Source organism: Oncorhynchus gorbuscha, linkage group LG25, assembly GCF_021184085.1.
Source record: "Oncorhynchus gorbuscha isolate QuinsamMale2020 ecotype Even-year linkage group LG25, OgorEven_v1.0, whole genome shotgun sequence".
In the NCBI taxonomy this organism is placed as follows: domain Eukaryota; kingdom Metazoa; phylum Chordata; class Actinopteri; order Salmoniformes; family Salmonidae; genus Oncorhynchus; species Oncorhynchus gorbuscha.
This window is the reverse complement of record NC_060197.1, coordinates 28,915,694-28,935,693: the sequence shown is the minus strand read 5'-3', so window position 1 is coordinate 28,935,693 and position 20,000 is coordinate 28,915,694. Positions and strand designations below refer to the sequence as shown.

General features: G+C 46.8%; 1 protein-coding gene across 2 annotated transcripts in view; it reads left to right on the top strand.

Annotated features, from left to right (window-relative positions):
- The window catches only part of efnb3b (ephrin-B3b), a 120,948-nt gene that overhangs the window by 98,038 nt on the left and 2,910 nt on the right, over positions 1-20,000 (top strand). The window contains exons 3-6 of one of the 2 annotated variants that reach the window (XR_006835009.1): positions 8,976-9,068; positions 15,003-15,074; positions 18,324-18,829; positions 18,862-20,000. The exon at positions 18,862-20,000 is cut by the window's right edge and continues 2,910 nt beyond it. Coding sequence is in view for 1 of the 2 variants with exons in the window: in XM_046329262.1 (XP_046185218.1) it covers positions 8,976-9,068; positions 15,003-15,074; positions 18,324-18,775 (617 nt within the window). In the remaining variant the exon portion in view is untranslated. Of the gene's footprint in view, positions 1-8,975; positions 9,069-15,002; positions 15,075-18,323 lie in introns of both variants that reach the window. The other variant, XM_046329262.1, reaches the window with a different exon arrangement.

Here is a 20,000-nt window from a genome sequence, read left to right as displayed (position 1 = left end):
TGTGTGTGTGTGTGTGTGTGTGTGTGTGTGTGTGTGTGTGTGTGTGTGTGTGTGTGTGTGTGTGTGTGTGTGTGTGTGTGTGTGTGTGTGTGTGTTAGGGCTATGATGAAACCAGTATCTCAGTATTTTCTCCATGGCATAAATGGAAACACATAGCAGACCATCTCTTTCTTCCTTTAAAAACACGCTGTATGTAAAAGATTGTGCTCTGTCTTGGAATATAAATAAAACATGACTCTGGATAACAAAATGATGATGTTTGTTTCCAACATTAGTGCTGTTTTGTTTCCTTCCCACGATACTAACGAGTAAGGCGGTACTGGTGGCGTCCCCCTGTGCCCTGTGTGTGTGTGTGTGTGTGTGTGTGTGTGTGTGTGTGTGTCCAACATTATGCTCTAGCATGTGGCCATGATTTTGTACACTGACTGAGACCCATTCCAACTCATACACTATGTCACGTCATACACACATAGTGCCAACATGGCCAGTAAGGTTTCCACATACACACATACACACATAGTGCCAACATGGCCAGTAAGGTTTCCACATTTAATGTAAAATAACATTTCTGCAACGTACACAGGTCTTGTCCTTAGATGTACTAACAGCAGACTAGTCGGTATCCATTTAGGTACCTCCGACTCAAACACACACACACACACACACACACACACACACACACACACACACACACACACACACACACACACACACAGACACAGACACAGACACAGACACAGACACAGACACAGACACAGACACAGACACACATACAGACATACAGACACATACATACAGACACATACATACACACATACAGACACATACACACATACAGACACATACACACATACATACAGACACATACACACATACAGACACATACACACATACAGACACATACACACATACAGACATACATACAGACATACACACAGACATACAGACATACAGACATACACACAGACATACAGACATACATACAGACATACAGACATACAGACACATACAGACATACATACACACATACAGACATACATACATACAGACACACACATACAGACATACATACATACAGACACACACATACAGACATACATACATACAGACATACATACAGACACACACATACAGACATACATACAGATATACAGACACACACATACAGACACATGCAGACATGCAATCTCAACCACACTGCCCTAACCCACCTGGACAAGAGGAATACCTATGTGAGAATGCTGTTCATCGACTACAGCTCGGCATTCAACACCATAGTACCCTCCAAGCTCGTCATCAAGCTCGAGACCCTGGGTCTCGACCCCGCCCTGTGCAACTGGGTACTGGACTTCCTGACGGGCCGCCCCCAGGTGGTGAGGGTAGGCAACAACATCTCCTCCCCGCTGATCCTCAACACGGGGGCCCCACAAGGGTGCGTTCTGAGCCCTCTCCTGTACTCCCTGTTCACCCACGACTGTGTGGCCACGCACACCTCCAACTCAATCATCAAGTTTGCGGACGACACAACAGTGGTAGGCTTGATTACCAACAACGACGAGACGGCCTACAGGGAGGAGGTGAGGGCCCTCGGAGTGTGGTGTCAGGAAAATAACCTCACACTCAACGTCAACAAAACTAAGGAGATGATTGTGGACTTCAGGAAACAGCAGAGGGAACACCCCCCTATCCACATCGATGGAACAGTAGTGGAGAGGGTAGCTAGTTTTAAGTTCCTCGGCATACACATCACAGACAAACTGAATTGGTCCACTCACACTGACAGCGTCGTGAAGAAGGCGCAGCAGCGCCTATTCAACCTCAGGAGGCTGAAGAAATTCGGCTTGTCACCAAAAGCACTCACAAACTTCTACAGATGCACAATTGAGAGCATCCTGGCGGGCTGTATCACCACCTGGTACGGCAACTGCTCCGCCCTCAACTGTAAGGCTCTCCAGAGGGTAGTGAGGACTGCACAACGCATCACCGGGGGCAAACTACCTGCCCTCCAGGACACCTACACCACCCGTTGTTACAGGAAGGCCATAAAGATCATCAAGGACATCAACCACCCGAACCACTGCCTGTTCACCCAGCTATCATCCAGAAGGCGAGGTCAGTACAGGTGCATCAAAGCTTGGACCGAGAGACTGAAAAACAGCTTCTATCTCAAGGCCATCAGACTGTTAAACAGCCACCACTAACATTGAGTGGCTGCTGCCAACACACTGTCATTGACACTGACCCAACTCCAGCCATTTTAATAATGGGAATTGATGGGAAATGATGTAAATATATCACTAGCCACTTTAAACAATGCTACCTTATATAATGTTACTTACCCTACATTATTCATCTCATATGCATATGTATATACTGTACTCTACATCATCGACTGCATCCTTATGTAACATGTATCACTAGCCACTTTAACTATGCCACTTTGTTTACTTTGTCTACACACTCATCTCATATGTATATACTGTACTCGATACCATCTACTGTATGCTGCTCTGTACCATCACTCATTCATATATCCTTATGTACATGTTCCTTATCCCCTTACACTGTGTATAAGACAGTAGTTTTGGAATTGATAGTTCGATTACTTGTTGGTGATCACTGCATTGTTGGAACTAGAAGCACAAGCATTTCGCTACACTCGCATTTAACATCTGCTAACCATGTGTATGTGACAAATAAAATTTGATTTGATTTGATTTGAAAACAGACACACACACACACACACACACACACACATACAGACACACATAGACATAAACAGACACACACACAGACACACATACAGACATAGACATAAACAGACACACACACAGACACACACATACAGACACACATACAGACTTTGGTACTTCAACCAAGTAAACATTCTCCCTGGGTTTTTATGATGGAAAAACCCATTTTCTCAATGTTCTCCATTGAAAACAGCTTAGGAAAACCTCAGGCCGTGTTGGCACTAGTAGTCAGTGTGTATTTCTATATTTTCGAGCTTGGTGGGATGCATACAACGAAAGAGTGACGCAGTAAGGTCTTGGCTTAGGTTATGGATCAAAATAATACCTTTTTCAGGGCTGAAATACATGCAGTATATAATAGCTATTTTTGGTTTGAGTACACAGCTTAATGTGTTCAGCTGTCAGGGAAAGGTAATGGGTTGTGATGGCTTCGTTAATGTGTCATCAAAAGGTTCTAAAAGTGTTCTATGTGAGTTATGAAGGGTTCTACAGTTACAGGAAATAGGAAGTATGATCCAAGATTTGAAGGAGTTGGCCGGGAGAGACGGTGTGAGTCCCTGACATAACTCTTTCTCAAGGGTGTGTGTGTGTGTGTGTGTGTGTGTGTGTGTCCAGGGAGGGGAACATATAGTTAAAGCCTCATCCTCTGGGTGACATGTAGATATACCATATCTCTCTGGAGAAGGAGGACTTCAGAGTTAGCACAGGAATGCGACTGTAAATTCCCTCCCCCCGGTCTTTTGACTGACCAACTTTTGTTCCTATCTCAGAAGGAAAAAAAAGGTCCAGTACTCACTAATAGTGAAGTCGCTTTGTGGATTGAGTTATTCTCAGGACGACGTGTCAGAATACACATGGTGCGCACACACACACACACACAGCTTTTGTCATCATCGGCGCGTGTGCGACAGGCTTTGTTCCATCGTGTTCTGGAAATGTGGTCTAGAGACCAACCAACTGGAGCTAAGAGCAGAACTCCCGGTGTTTGGGATGCCAAACGTTTCATGTTTATATGTACAGACGGAAGACAACACGACACACATTCACACACACACACACACACACACACACACACACACACACACACACACACACACACACACACACACACACACACACACACACACACACACACACACACACACACACACACACACACACACACACACACACACACACACCCCATCGCTCCAGCGTTAACGGATGTTAGTAATGTGTATCCCAGGGGCCAAACACCCACTCACAATTCCATTATTTTGTGTGTGTGTGTGTGTGTGATATCATGTTCATAACTTTAGACAACAAGAGTGCGTCACAGACACGGTATCACACACACCAGCGGCGAGCGTGGGAGAGACGAGAGACACACACACTTCTATACGCTCTCGCTCCGATCCCTCCTCTTTGTTCCCTCGGTTTGTTTGTTTGTTTTCTTTGTGTGTGTCGTTTAATCTGCTCTTTCGCTCCGCACCTCGTCTCTCTCATCATCCCCTTTTACTTTAATCTATCTGCCACCTGACAACGTGCTTCTCCTTCAAGTCCCCGAGTGGGTGACAGCTCCACGTGCAGACGGTGTATTCGCTACGTCGGGAATAGGGTCACGTTTGAGATGCAGCCTGTATCGGGTCAACCCAGGCCAGTGTTCACTCTGGAGACTGACTTCAGTAGCTGGTCTGGTCTAGTTGGAGAAGGACTGTATACACACACACAGGGAGACAGACTGCACACACACAGACACCCACTCACACTACACACTTGTCTGAAGCCCTACTCTGGTGCAGACTGAATGGGCTGATTGAGGATGACTGCGGTGTTATTTCATGAATTACGTTTTTCAGTCTTTCGCTCCCTTCTTTGTTTGGTGGGAGGAAGAGGGTGGCGAGGCGACGCTCCCCCGTCGTCCTCGACTGTTCTACACCCCCCTATCACTGCTGATCATCGTCTCAATTACGCATCCCTCCCTCCTTCCTTCCCTCTCCCTCCTTCCTTCCTTCTCCCTCCCTCCCCTGTCGCTGTTTTCGGTCTTTCCTCTCGGCTCATCCCAAGCTACTCTCTATCCACTCCTCTACTCCCCCCCCCACAACTCCATTGTCACATTCCTTATTTTCTTCTTGCTCTTTCTCTCTGTTCCAAAGTTATGTGGTTAAGACTAACAACTACTTGCATTATCCCTCTTTTCTTTTCTCTTTTCTCTCCGTTACCACCTTTTTTTTCATAAATGGCAACAGCTTAAAGTAGTCTCTCCCTCTCTCGTTCTCCCCTCTCCCCCTCTCCCCTCTCTCGTTCTCCCTCTCCCCCTCTCTCCCTCTCTCGTTCTCCCTCTCCCCCTCTCTCCCTCTCTCGTTCTCCCTCTCCCCCTCTCCCTCCCTCTCGTTCTCCCTCTCCCCCCTCTCTCTCTCTCGTTCTCGTTCTCCCTCTCCCCCTCTCCCCCTCTCTCGTTCTCCCTCTCCCCCTCTCTCCTCCCTCTCCCCCTTCTCCCTCTCCCCTCTCTCTCTCCCTCTCTCGTTCTCCCCCTCTCCCCCTCTCTCTCCCTCTCCCCTCTCTCCCCTCTCTCGTTCTCTCTCCCCCTCTCCCCCTCTCTCTCTCCCTCTCTCGTTCTCTCTCCCCCCTCTCCCCCTCTCTCGTTCTCTCCCTCTCTCTCTGTCTCGTCTTCCTTCTCTCTCTCTCTCTCTCCCTCTCTCGTTCTCTCTCTCTCTCTCCTCTCTCCCTCTCTCTGTCTCCTCTCCCTCTCTCGTTCTCTCTCTCTCTCCTCTTCTCTCTCCCTCCCTCTCTCCCTCTCTCTCCTCTCCCCCTCCCTCCTCTCCCTCTCTCGTTCTCTCTCCCCTCGTTCTCTCCCCCCTCTCTCTCGTCCCCCCCTCTCTCCTCTCTCTCTCTCTCTTGTTCTCTCTCTCTCTCCTCTCTCGTTCTTTCCATCACTTCTCATAGTCTGCTGTCTCAGTCATGTCAACAACAGCTTGTCATAAACGATCAGTCTCTATCCTCCCTCCTCCTCGTGTTCTCTCGCCTCCCTGTTCTTCTTATTCTCTTCTCTTTCACTCTGTCCTTTGCCAGCCTTTCAGTCCTTTTTTTAAAACCTCCAGCACTGTCCTTTTTGCCTCCCGTCATCTTCTCTCTTCTTCCTCTCAAGCATCTTTCCTTTCCCATCTTGGTTTTTCTATCCATTCCTCCATATTAATGTCCTTGTCCTCTGCAGATCCCTCTCTCCTCTCGCCTCCTTTCACACTTTCCAACACTAACAGGCTGGCAGGAAGATGGAGAGGTGAGATGACTAAGGCTCTCTTCTTTCACACCTCACTCTCTTTCTCCCCCGCTCCCTCTCTCCTCGCCAACACCTTAATCTGTAGCCTCAAGTCAAAGGGAGAGAAAAATAAGAGGCCGGATGTAATTTTTGAGGGAAAGCAGAGGTCTTGAGGCGTGAACTGAAAGAGAGGGAGGAGAGAGGTAGAGAGAGCGTTTTCTGTGTTTCTCAGAAATTGCACTCATCCGTTCTCATCAATCAAATTTCAGTCAAATGTATTTATAAAGCCCTATTTACATTAGCCGATGTCACAAAGTGCTGTACAGAAACCCAGCCTAAAACCCCAAACAGCAAGCAATGCAGGTGTAGAAGCACATCCCTCTCTCCTCTCAGTCAACGAGCCTCAGCCTATAGACTACATGGAGAGTAGTAGAAATAGCCTTTTAAGCATTCTAGTACAGTTAAATAGTTCACACACACACACACACACATGGATGCAGCAGTCTAAGGCACTGCATCTCAGTGCAAGAGGCGTCATTACAGTCCCTGGTTCGAATCCAGGCTGTATTACATCTAGCCGTGTTTGGGAGTCCCATAGGAAAGCGCACAATTGGCCCAGCGTCGTCCAGGTTTGGCCGGGGTCGGCCGTCATTTTCAATAAGAATTTGTTCTTAACTGACTTGCCTACTAGTTAAATAAAGGTTACACACAAATCACACACCACACTGAGCAAAAACAAATTTTGTTGGCATTTACATAGTAAAACGTAATCAAAACCAAAATGTATTTCGCTTGCTTGCTGTGCTGTTTCGTTGTTAATTTGTTCAGTCGTTTCAGTCTCAACCAGGATTTCATCATTACATGTCAAGCGGTGAAGTTTCAGCTCTGTCTGTCCGTGGCCTCTCTTCCTCTGTGCGCTCTGTGTCCGTTTCCATCTTGTCCAGCTGTGTCTGTAACATTTCACGTAAACCCTGTTTCTTGTCTGCATCGAAGTAGCGGCCCTTGTACCTAGTGCTCCACGGTGGCGACACAGTGAAGAGGCTCCGAGAGAATAACACCGAATCGCTTGTTCACAGCCTCTAGTAGAGTACTTTTTCAAGTTTTAACCCTATGGGTCAGTCTGCAGTTTTGTTGAGCAGTAGTTTCAATGCCATGACAGAGGGTATATCACGTCTGCTGCAGACGCAGTTGATGAGCTCATTTCTCCAGTCAGTTGTTCGAATGGCGCTAGGATTGTCTTTCAAACATGTTCTCATATGCCATTGAAATGGCAGCAGTGGTATGAGAACCAGCACATTCTTCAGCTGCTTTCCTCAGTAGGAAATGGACCCACTGTGCTGTCAGACTCGGCAGGCTCATGGGCCTGACATCTCTGGTCCAAATGTCAGTCGTGAAGCTAGTAGCAGTGACACCCATAGCAAGTATAGCTCACGGATGTTTCACCAACAATACCGTGTAACTCCGGTAGGGCAACGTCTGAAAAATAGCGCCTACTTGGTGGTGTGTACCGGTGCTCGACCAGTCTGCGAAAGCCAACATCATCCACGACAGAGAACGGTTGAGTGTCAAGGGCAATGAGATCCGTTATCGTGGCGTGAATGGATTTAGACCGTTTTGAGTTGTCTCGCCGATATGTTCTTACTCTCTCAAATGACTGCTTGAGTGGAACTTGTTTAGTTGTTGGAAGTGTAGCGCTTAGTATTTTTCTGATGTTCTGTGTAGCGCTGTATTTTTCGCGGCGTCCTTACGTCGTGTGCCTACGTTATATAGGTATGTACGTCATCTACCTACGTTATATAGGTATGCACGTCATCTACCTACGTTATATAGGTATGCACGTCATCTACCTACGTTATATAGGTATGCACGTCATCTACCTACGTTATATAGGTATGCACGTCATCTACCTACGTTATATAGGTATGCACGTCATCTACCTACGTTATATAGGTATGCACGTCATCTACCTACGTTATATAGGTATGCACGTCATCTACCTACGTTATATAGGTATGCACGTCATCTACCTACGTTATATAGGTATGCACGTCATCTACCTACGTTATATAGGTATGTACGTCATCTACCTACGTTATATAGGTATGCACGTCAGCTTTGACATCGGTTTTTCACGTAGGCGTTAAACTAGACATCTGGCCGATGCCCATGTTGCCATTTTTGAGCTAATATCTGTCCGATATCTGATTCCTATACTCTCACCGATTATATTGTGCGTTAGCTCTGATAGCTAAGATGGCATGGATAAGAGCATGGTGCTTGCAACACCTGGGTATGTGGGTTCGAATCCCTCATGGACCCAATATACTAAATGTGTTAAACAACACGTCCCTTTGGATAAAAGCATCTGCTAAATCGTAACATGATACTGTTTAATTACACAGAAGCCCATTTCTCTTTCTCTCTTTTATAATTATATAATGAATCCTGAATTCTCAATGAGATAATCATTGTCTCCTCAATAATAATAATACTTTATCTCTCTCTCTCTTCAGCGTGTTTGTCCAGTCAAAAGTGGACTTCTATATCAAGGGCAGTTTATTGGAGTTTATTCATGTGTTAGTCATTGAGTCCACAGAGCTCAGTCACTAGGCACTAAATGAGACATTAGGACTCATTAAAACTCTCACATCTTGTAGGACTGTGACATTTCACAGCTTCTGTGTGCGAGTTTAATCACCACGCCTGCAAATGTCACTCATCCACTGGCTGGGTAGAATGGGCGGGCTGTGTGAATGGGAGGCATTGTGAAAGGGAGAGTGTGTGAGTTTGTGTGTTTTACCCGTGAGGGTGAGGTGTGTGTGTGTGTGTGTGTGTGTGTGTGTGTGTGTGTGTGTGTGTGTGTGTGTGTGTGTGTGTGTGTGTGTGTGTGTGTGTGTGTGTGTGTGTGTGTGTGTGTGTGTGTGTGTGTGTGTGTGTGTGTTAGACAGTCGGCCTAATAAGTTGTTCTGTTGTTCCCCCTCCAGCCACGTCAGATGGGACGCGCCAGGGCCTGGAGAGTATGAGGGGAGGAGTGTGTGCCACGCAGGGCATGAAGGTGATCCTCAAAGTGGGACAGAGTGAGTACTGAAACACACCTGAAATAAACACTCATTCATCATTTTCTCTCTCTCTCTCTCTCTCTAACACACACACACACACACACACACACACACACACACACACACACACACACACACACACACACACACACACACACACACACACACACACACACACACACACACACACACACACACACACACACACACACACACACACACACACACACACACACACACACACACACACACACACACTGACAGTGTACTCTAAGTGTATTAGTGTTGATTAGAGGCAACGAGCTGGAGGAGAGGAGCAGCCAGGATCACATGGCTCTAATGAGCCCTGTTGACTTCACTCACTAACACACTAAACACCACGACTCTCTGCTACTGGCTGTCTATGCCCAGACATACAGTAAGGAGTAGGCTGCTCATTCTAGGCTTAAACACCACTGACCCTGATAATGACTTTGTATGTATACAGTAGAGTAAACCGTCTCTATGGTGTTAAACACAATGACTCTACTAATGACTTTGTATGTATACAGTAGAGTAAACGGTCACTGGTGTTAAACACCACTGATCCTGGAAATGACTCTGCTGCTGGGGGGGTCAATGTTTTAGATGGAAGTCACACGTTTTCTCTTACATACACATATTTTGACTGCAAACACAAATACAGTGGGGCAAAAAAGTATTTAGTCAGCCACCAATTGTGCAAGTTCTCCCACTTAAAAAGATGAGAGAGGCCTGTAATTTTCATCACAGGTACACGTCTCATAGGTACACATACTGATAACAAGTGCACACACACTCACACATACTCCCCATTCCATGCTCCTCATAATATAATCCTCTCTCCCTCCCCAACAGTGTTATCAGCACTGTGTGTTGTTGAGATAGCGCTTCTCTCTGTGTGTTGTTGTGAAAGCTCTTCTTTCTGTGTGCTGTTGTGAAAGCTCTTCTCTCTGTGTGTTGTTGTGAAAGCTATTCTCTCTGTGTGTTGTTGTGAAAGCTCTCCTCTCTGTGAGTTGTTGTGAAAGCTCTTATCTGTGTGTTGTTGTGAAAGCTCTTCTCTCTGTGTGTTGTTGTGAAAGCTCTTCTCTGTGTGTTGTTGTGAAAGCTCTTCTCTGTGTGTTGTTGTGAAAGCCCTTTTCTCTGTGTGTTGTTGTGAAAGCTCTTCTCTCTGTGTGTTGTTGTGAAAGCTCTTCTCTCTGTGTGTTGTTGTGAAAGCTCTTCTCTCTGTGCGTTGTTGTGAAAGCTCTTCTCTCTGTGAGTTGTTGTGAAAGCTCTTCTCTCTGTGTGTTGTTGTGAACGCTCTTCTTTCTGTGTGTTGTTGTGAAAGCTCTTCTTTCTGTGTGTTGTTGTGAAAGCTCTTCTTTCTGTGTGTTGTTGTGAAAGCTCTTCTTTCTGTGTGTTGTTGTGAACGCTCTTCTTTCTGTGTGTTGTTGTGAAAGCTCTTCTTTCTGTGTGTTGTTGTGAAAGCTCTTCTTTATGTGTGTTGTTGTGAAAGCTCTCTTCAGTATGTATGTATGTTATAGTGAAAGCCCTTCTTTCTGTGTGTTGTTGTGAAAGCTCTTCTTTCTGTGTGTTGTTGTGAAAGCTCTTCTTTCTGTGTGTTGTTGTGAAAGCTCTCTTTTCTGTGTGTGTTGTTGTTGTGAAAGCTCTTCTTTATGTGTGTTGTTGTGAAAGCTCTCTTCAGTATGTATGTTATAGTGAAAGCCCTTCTTTCTGTGTGTTGTTGTTAAAGCTCTCTTCTCTATGTGTGTTGTTGTGAAAGTTATTCTTTCTGTGTGTTGATATGAAAGCTCTCTTCTCTCTGTGTTGTTATGAAAGCCACCTTCTCTGTGTGTTGTTGTGAAATCCTCTTCTCTTTGTGTGTTGTTGTGAAAGCTCTCTTCTCTGTGTGTTGTTGTGGAATCCTCTTCTCTATGTGTGTTGTTGTGGAATCCTCTTCTCTATGTGTGTTGTTGTGGAATCCTCTTCTCTATGTGTGTTGTTGTGGAATCCTCTTCTCTATGTGTGTTGTTGTGGAATCCTCTTCTCTATGTGTGTTGTTGTGAAAGTTATTCTTTCTGTGTGTTGATATGAAAGCTCTCTTCTCTCTGTGTTGTTATGGAAGCCACCTTCTCTGTGTGTTGTTGTGAAATCCTCTTCTCTTTGTGTGTTGTTGTGAAAGCTCTCTTCTCTGTGTGTTGTTGTGGAATCCTCTTCTCTATGTGTGTTGTTGTGGAATCCTCTTCTCTATGTGTGTTGTTGTGGAATCCTCTTCTCTATGTGTGTTGTTGTGGAATCCTCTTCTCTATGTGTGTTGTTGTGGAATCCTCTTCTCTATGTGTGTTGTTGTGAAAGCTCTTCTTTCTGTGTGTTGTTGTGAAAGCTCTTCTTTCTGTGTGTTGTTGTGAAAGCTCTTCTTTCTGTGTGTTGTTGTGAAAGCTCTTCTTTCTGTGTGTTGTTGTGAAAGCTCTCTTTTCTGTGTGTGTTGTTGTGAAAGCTCTCTTTTCTGTGTGTGTTGTTGTGAAAGCTCTCTTCAGTATGTATGTTATAGTGAAAGCCCTTCTTTCTGTGTGTTGATATGAAAGCTCTCTTCTCTCTGTGTTGTTATGAAAGCCACCTTCTCTATGTGTGTTGTTGTGGAATCCTCTTCTCTATGTGTGTTGTTGTGGAATCCTCTTCTCTATGTGTGTTGTTGTGGAATCCTCTTCTCTATGTGTGTTGTTGTGGAATCCTCTTCTCTATGTGTGTTGTTGTGGAATCTTCTTCTCTATGTGTGTTGTTGTGGAATCCTCTTCTCTATGTGTGTTGTTGTGGAATCCTCTTCTCTATGTGTGTTGTTGTGGAATCCTCTTCTCTATGTGTGTTGTTGTGGAATCCTCTTCTCTATGTGTGTTGTTGTGGAATCCTCTTCTCTATGTGTGTTGTTGTGGAATCCTCTTCTCTATGTGTGTTGTTGTGGAATCCTCTTCTCTATGTGTGTTGTTGTGGAATCCTCTTCTCTATGTGTGTTGTTGTGGAATCCTCTTCTCTATGTGTGTTGTTGTGGAATCCTCTTCTCTATGTGTGTTGTTGTGGAATCTTCTTCTCTATGTGTGTTGTTGTGGAATCCTCTTCTCTATGTGTGTTGTTGTGGAATCCTCTTCTCTATGTGTGTTGTTGTGGAATCCTCTTCTCTATGTGTGTTGTTGTGGAATCCTCTTCTCTATGTGTGTTGTTGTGGAATCTTCTTCTCTATGTGTGTTGTTGTGGAATCCTCTTCTCTATGTGTGTTGTTGTGGAATCCTCTTCTCTGTGTGTGTTGTTGTGGAATCCTCTTCTCTATGTGTGTTGTTGTGGAATCCTCTTCTCTATGTGTGTTGTTGTGGAATCCTCTTCTCTATGTGTGTTGTTGTGGAATCTTCTTCTCTATGTGTGTTGTTGTGGAATCCTCTTCTCTATGTGTGTTGTTGTGGAATCCTCTTCTCTATGTGTGTTGTTGTGGAATCCTCTTCTCTATGTGTGTTGTTGTGGAATCATCTTCTCTATGTGTGTTGTTGTGAAATCCGCTTCTCTATGTGTTGTTGTGAAAGCACTCTTCTCTGTGTGTTGTTGTACAAGCTCTCTTCTCTGTGTGTTGTTGTGAAAGTTATTCTTTCTGTGTGTTGATGTGGAAGCTGTTCTCCTGAGAGGGAAGTGGTGCTGCTGTGTCTCCATCATTCTCCACAGCCCACCCAGGGGAGAAGAGTAGCACTCCCTATATCTCTCTTTTCTTTCTCCCACTCTCTTTCTTTCGTTGCTGCTTGAATGAAAACCGCCATCATTGATTCCCTCCCTTCCTCTCTCTCGTCCTCCTCACCTCTGTTCTCTTGTGTTTCACACTAATTTGCAGGTCCACCTTTCATGTCCCTCTCTCTCTCTCACCTTTCATGTCCCTCTCTCTCTCTCTCTCTCTCTCACCTTTCATGTCCCTCTCTCTCTCTCACCTTTCATGTCCCTCTCTCTCTCTCTCTCTCTCTCTCTCTCTCTCACCTTTCATGTCTCGCTCTCTCTCTCTCTCTCTCTCTCTCTCTCTCTCTCTCTCTCTCTCTCTCTCTCTCTCTCTCTCTCTTCTCTCTCTCTCTCTCTCTCTCACCTTTCATGTCTCTCTCTCTCTCTCACCTTTCATGTCCCTCTCTCTCTCTCTCTCTCTCACCTTTCATGTCTCTCTCTCTCTCTCTCTCTCTCTCTCTCTCTCTCTCTCTCTCTCTCTCCTTTCATGTCTTTCTCTCTCTCACCTTTCATGTCTCTCTCTCTCTCACCTTTCATGTCCCTCTCTCTCTCTCTCTCTCTCTCACCTTTCTCTCTCTCTCTCTCTCACCTTTCTCTCTCTCTCTCTCATGTCTCTCTCTCTCTCTCTCTCTCTCTCTCTCTCTCTCTCTCTCTCTCTCTCTCTCTCTCTCTCTCTCTCTCACCTTTCATGTCTTTCTCTCTCACCTTTCATGTCTTTCTCTCTCTCACCTTTCATGTCCCTCTCTCTCTTTCACATCTTCCTTTCTCCCTTACCTCTCTTGCCCTCCCCGCCCCTCTCTCTGTCTGTCTCCCATTTTTCTTGCGCCCTCTCTTTCTCTCCCTACCTGTCTCTGTCTTCTCTCTCTCTTTCTACCTCATTCATCCCTTTTCTCTCCTTGCCTACCCGTCCTGTCTTTCTCCCCATCCAACATCTCCTTTATCCCCCCCTCTCCCTGTGTTATCTGTTGTGGGTTTGAAAGGTCACCTCTGCTCTGTTTGTCATCTAAACACACAGTGTGCCGCCTCATAGAGATCTCTGATGAGATTTGGAGCGCCACTCAGCTCTGAAACACACACACACACACACACACACACACACACACACACACACACACACACACACACACACACACACACACACACACACACACACACACACACACACACACACACACACACACACACACACACACACACACACACACACACACACACACACTTTGTTTTACTATCCTTGTGGAGACCTACAATTGGTTTCCATTACAGGTCCTATTTTCCCTAACCTTAACCCTGAACATAACCCTAACTCCTAAACATAACCACCAACCCTAATTCTAACCCCGTAGCCTAAAATAGCCTTTCTCCTCATGGGGATGTAGGAAATGTCCCCACGGGAGAGAATGATCCTTGTTTTACTTCTGGGGACTTGTTACCCACAAGGATAATAATACACACAAGCTCTCACACACACACACACACACACCCCTCAAATGCACACAGCACTCACAAGCCCCAGTAGTCATATTGATCCAAACACCCCTCATGCCAAGTTCTGATTGGCTGTCTGTCTTCAGAGGGCCTGTCGAGCCAATAATACTTGCCACTGTGTATGGACCTCCGTAAATGTCAGTTAGTGTAGAACTATAGCTCAGCACATAGTGTGTGTACATTGTGTTCACAGCATAACAGGGCTGTCTATTATGTCCCTCTCTGTAAATCTATACGGCACTCTGTCATAGCCCCAGCGAGAGGATATTAGGGCCACCCCAAATGGCCCGCTATTCCCGCTATTCCCTATATAGTGCACAACGTTTGATCGGGGTCCGTAGGGAAGTGCACTAGGGAGGGCATACGGTGCCGTTTTTGGGGGCCGCGGCCTAGCATGACAGTGGGGCCGTTCCCTGTCTGGCAGGTGGGAGGGCGCGGAGACTGTTTTGTTTGCAGTTTTATATTCACTGTGGTACTTTTACAAATGGAAACCCTTTAAGCATCCCGTTTGTTAATGTAGTTGGAGAGCTGTTTTAGAAAAGGACATTGGGAGACGATCAATATTTAGTTTCATTGAATGGGGCTCAGAGATCTGTTTTTTTTATATAGCTCAGACAGAGTCTATGTGTAGTCAGTGGGCTTGTTTTGAGGTTGTTTTCATGTTGACGGGATGTGATATCTTGACCGTTGTACCACCCTGTTTTTTTCCCCCCTCAGACCCATATGGACTGCCCCCGAAACCTGCCAAACCAGACCAAAGTGCGGGCCGTACCAACACCAGAAATGCAGGTAAGAGGGGTGTGGAGGAGCTTACACACTTACACCACCAGGAGGATAGAGTATACCACAACCAGTCCGAAATGACAAAAAATAAGCAAGTGAATGAGTGAGTAAAGAAAGAAAGAAGCGACAGAGAACGAGGGACGGAAAGAAAACGACAGATGGAGGATACAAGCCGCCGACATCTGTGGGATCTCTATTTAAATCCATCCCTCGATCTCTCTCATCCCTCTCTGTCCATCTCCTCTTTTCTTCTCCTCCCCTCAGAGCTAAGTGCCGCAGGCGAGGAACGATGGCTCTAATAGCTGCCCAGGGAGCGGTGGTGGGGGGGGACCAGGGGCGCCATTTGAAGGAGTTATTATTGTCATTGGTTTGGGCGGCCTGGTTTCTGTTGGTCCGCGGAGAGAAGGAAGAGAAGAAGAGAGAGGAGAGGAGAATGATAAATCTGAGTAGTGAGAGAGGAGAGGGAGAGAGGACAGGAGAGGGGAAGACAGAAGAGTAGAGGAAAGGGGAGGGGAGGGGAGGAGGAAAAGAAGAGGACGATGAAAGGATAGAGGAGAGAAGCGAGGGAGGGAGGGATGTTGTCTCATGGACGGGAACTTGTTGACCTGGTCTTTGTATGCTGGCTGGTTCTGTCTCTCCCAACCACATACAGACTGTCCCAAATGGCACCATATTCCCTATTAAAGTGCACTACGTTTGACCAGAGTCTTAAGGGGCCCGGTCCAAAGTAGTGCACTATATAGGGAGTACGGTGCCATTTGGGACATGGCCATACAGGCCATCTCTACTCTCTAATGCGAAGTGGATATGAGAGAACTGATGAGAGATGGAGAGAGAGAGAAGAAAGCAGAGGGCGAGAGACACGAGAGCAAAGGAGAAAGCGCAGGAGACAGAAAAGGGGAGGGGGGGAGAGGAAGGGAAGGGGAATGGCTTCACTGTTGAAGGAGTTGAAAACCGACAGAGGAGAAGCAAGAGGTATGGAGAGTACTGTTGGAGAGAGAGGGAGAGGGAGAGAGGGAGAGGGAGGGAGAGGGAGGGAGGGGAGGGAGGGAGGGAGAGAGGGAGGGAGAGAGGGGGAGAGAGAGGGAGAGAGAGGGAGAGGGAGAGAGACAGGGAGAGGGAGAGGGAGAGAGAGAGAACAAGGGAAAAGGATGATAATAGACAGGGCTGGTGAAAGGAGGCGGAGGAGATGGAGAGATTTTGGAGGGAACGAGAGAGAGATGTTGGGGGGATGGAGGGAATGAAAGAGGGATGAAGAGAAGAACGCGAGAGGCGGAGAGCGGAATTGGCGTCTAGTATTAGTGTTTTGTCAGTCAGCTAGACAATCAGTCAGTCCTGCATGCATGGTAGGGGGCTCACAGTAGAGGGTGAGGAAGGAGCGAGGGAAGTCATTATGTCCACAAAAACCCAGAGTGGGAGAGCCACGAAGCGAGGAAGGAAGACGGGGAAGAGAGGGAGAGAAAACGAGGGGAGTTAATGTGCCAAGGATAATGATAACCCAATCCCACGACCGCGCCTCGCATTACCGCCCTAACCGCCACCACCGCCAACGTTTGCACGGTCAACATGACCATTCCTCGCAGGCGGTCCCAAATCCAACAAACACCTGCTGGGCTATGACCTGCCATGCGGTCGGACCATGCGATTGGGACCAGGTTCGAACCAGGCAGCATCACTGTGTGGTCTCTAGCTTTAGAGACCCAGATTGTGCCCCATATGGCACCCTATTCCCTATAAAGTGCACTACTTTTTTACCAAAGCCATATGGCACCCTATTCCCTATACAGTGCACTAAATAGAGAGTGGGGTGGTGTTTGGGATGGCGCCCAAATCACCCAACTGTTCTGACTCCTTTATGTGGGCACGCGCCAAGGCAACATAAACAACGTTGTTAGGCTTAAGGGATGAGGCGTGCCGCCTCGATCCCCACACGGTGGATGGCTGTAGCTTCTAGCCAGAGCCACGGCGTCTCAGTCGGCAGGATGTTGGTTTGAGGTTTAAGAATTGCCTATGAGAGGTACAGTGTCATTTCTTGTATACACGTCAAAGTCTGTTAAATCAAAATCAAATTGTATTTGTCAATGTGCTCCGGGTAGAACAGGTGTAGACCTTACCGCGAAATGCTTACTTTACAAGCCCTTAACCCATAATGCAGTTCTAAGAACATAGAGTTGAGAAAATATTTACTAAATGAACTTAAGTTAAAAATAAATAAAAAAGTAACACAATAAAAGAACAATAAAGAGACTATATACAGGGGGTACCGGTACCGAGTCAACGCGCGGAGGTAAAGGTTAGTCGAGGTGATATGTACATTTAGGTGACTTGTGTGACTGACTTGGGGCCTTCCTCTGACACCGCCTAGTATATAGGTCCTGGATGGCAGGAAGCTTGGCCCCAGTGATGTACTGGGCCATTCGCACTACGCTCTGTAGCGCCTTACGGTCAGAGGCCAGGCAGTTGCCATACCAGGCGGTGATGCAACCGGTCAGGATGCTCTCGATGGTGCAGCTGTAAATCCTTTTGAGGATCTGGAGACCCTTGCCACATTTTTTCTCCTGACCTGGAAAAGACATTGCCGTGCGTCTTCATGATTTTTTTGGTGTGTTTGGACCATGATAGGTTGTTGGTGATGTGGACACCAAGGAACTTGAAACCTTTGACCCGCTCCACTACAGCCCAGGATCCAGTTGCAGAGGGAGGTGTTTAGTTCCAGGGTCCTTAGCTTAGTGATGAGCTTTGTGGGCACTATGGTGTTGAACCCTGAACTGTAGTCAATAAACAGCATTCTCACATAGGTGTTCCTTTTGTCCAGGTGGGAAAAGGCAGTGTGGAGTTACGATTGAGATTGTGTCATCTGTGGATCTGTTGGGGCGGTATGCAAATTGGAGAGGGTCTAGCGTTTTCCGGGATGATGGTGTTGATGTGAGCCATGACCAGCCTTTCAAAGCACTTCATCACTACAGATGTGAGTGCTACGGGTTGGTAGTGATTTAGGCAGGTTACTGCTTGAAACATGTTGGTATTACAGACTCAGACAGTGAGAGGTTGAAAATGTCAGTGAAGACACTTGTCAGTTGGTCCGCGCATGCTCTGAGTACACGTCCCGGTAATCCGTCCGGCTCCGCGGCCTTGTGAATGTTGACCTGTGAATGTTGACCTGTGAATGTTGACCTGTTTAAAGGTAAAGTTTCATAACGTTGCATTTGTTTTTTATAAGGTTATAAAAATCATATTTTTTGTGTCATTCTACAGGTGGTGCTGGTAACGCCACCCATCCCAGAGTTCCTAGCGATGGCGCCGGGGATTCGGGAGGCGCGGGGGGCGAGAACGGACCCCTCCCCCCCTCCAACGTGGCCGTCATCGCCGGCGCTGCAGGGGGCTCCGCCTTCCTCCTCCTGGTCACCGCGGTGATCTGCGTGGTGTGTTACCGGCGGCGACACGCCAAGCACTCGGAGTCCCACCACCCGCCCCTGTCACTCTCCTCCCTCACCAGCCCCAAGAGGCATGGCGGTGGGCACGGCGGCGGCCATGGGGGCGGTAACAACAACGGCTCGGAACCCAGTGACATCATCATCCCGCTGCGGGCTTCGGACTCGGCGTACTGCCCTCACTACGAGAAGGTGAGCGGGGACTACGGTCACCCCGTCTACATCGTCCAGGAGATGCCCCCCCAGAGTCCAGCAAACATCTACTACAAAGTATGAGGGCAGTTGCCATGACAACCTACAGTACTACCAACTACCATCTTACCCTGTCCTGTACAGTACAGTACCACCTACAGCCCACCTATGTACAGTACAGTACCACCTACAGCCCACCTATAGTACAGTACCATGTAAAACCTACCTACAGTAATCCATCACTGACCTACCCTCCAAAACCACCAAGACCTTCAGTCCCTTATACAGTATCTGAACTTCCCTATCCAACCCCAGTCCAGCCACAGGTGTGTGCATCTAGCTGACCTAAGAGGCCATCCGTACGCCCACCACTCTTCACTCGACTCACTAAGCTAAGTATGGAGGGTTTAGTATATAGTCCCCACCGGCCCCTTAAAAGAGGACAGGACTGGCAAGAGACTCTGGGGCCCACTTTTCTTTTTTTTGTCTCACCATGAATCACCCCCCCCCCACCAGAGCTGAAGAGAAGAGTCCCCTCCCTGTACACCATGAGGATAAGTGTGTGAGAACATGCACACCAGGCTAGTGTGAGAGAACACACACTAGTACCGCCACCACTTGGACTTCTGGGACTTTGACCCCTAGAAAACCCACTGACCAACCACATCCTGAGATCTCTGTATTTCTCTAATGCTCCTGTCCTGTATCAGACCTATCTGCCTCCTGATTGGACCCTGAGGCTAACTGTGGCCCTTGATGTTATAACTCACAAATAGGATCCTAGTTTGTTTGTGTGTGTATGGTTTCTCATTGGACCAGGGGCCTCTGACTCTCTCACCCAATCAGAAAGCTGAGCTGGGGTCACGTGATCAACCGGTCAGACCAATCGAGTCTTAGTGACATTCAGAATCTTGTATATTTTAATAACGTGTGTGTGTGTGCGTGCGTGTGTGGGAGACTAGGATAATAATTCTGACACTGCTGTTGCACAGAAGTGTGTGTGCAGTTAGTGTGCTTTAGTACAGTGTGTGTGTGTGTGTGTTAATCTGTGTATACGCTACATGCGAGTGAATGTGTGTGTTCGCGTGTCTTTAGACTTGTCTTAAAAACCAAAACACAAAAAAAGTGAGTGAATATAAAAGAAGGTGAGTTTTTTTTTTTATCGCTAGCAACACTTACAGATTATATATGAATATCCAGTCAATCATTTCTAGGCGTCTTGTTTTTTTTAATAAGTTTTTTATTTGGATTCCTCCACTTGTAAAACAACACTTCTGTTCTACTGCTGGATCTTTTTTATCCTGTGCTT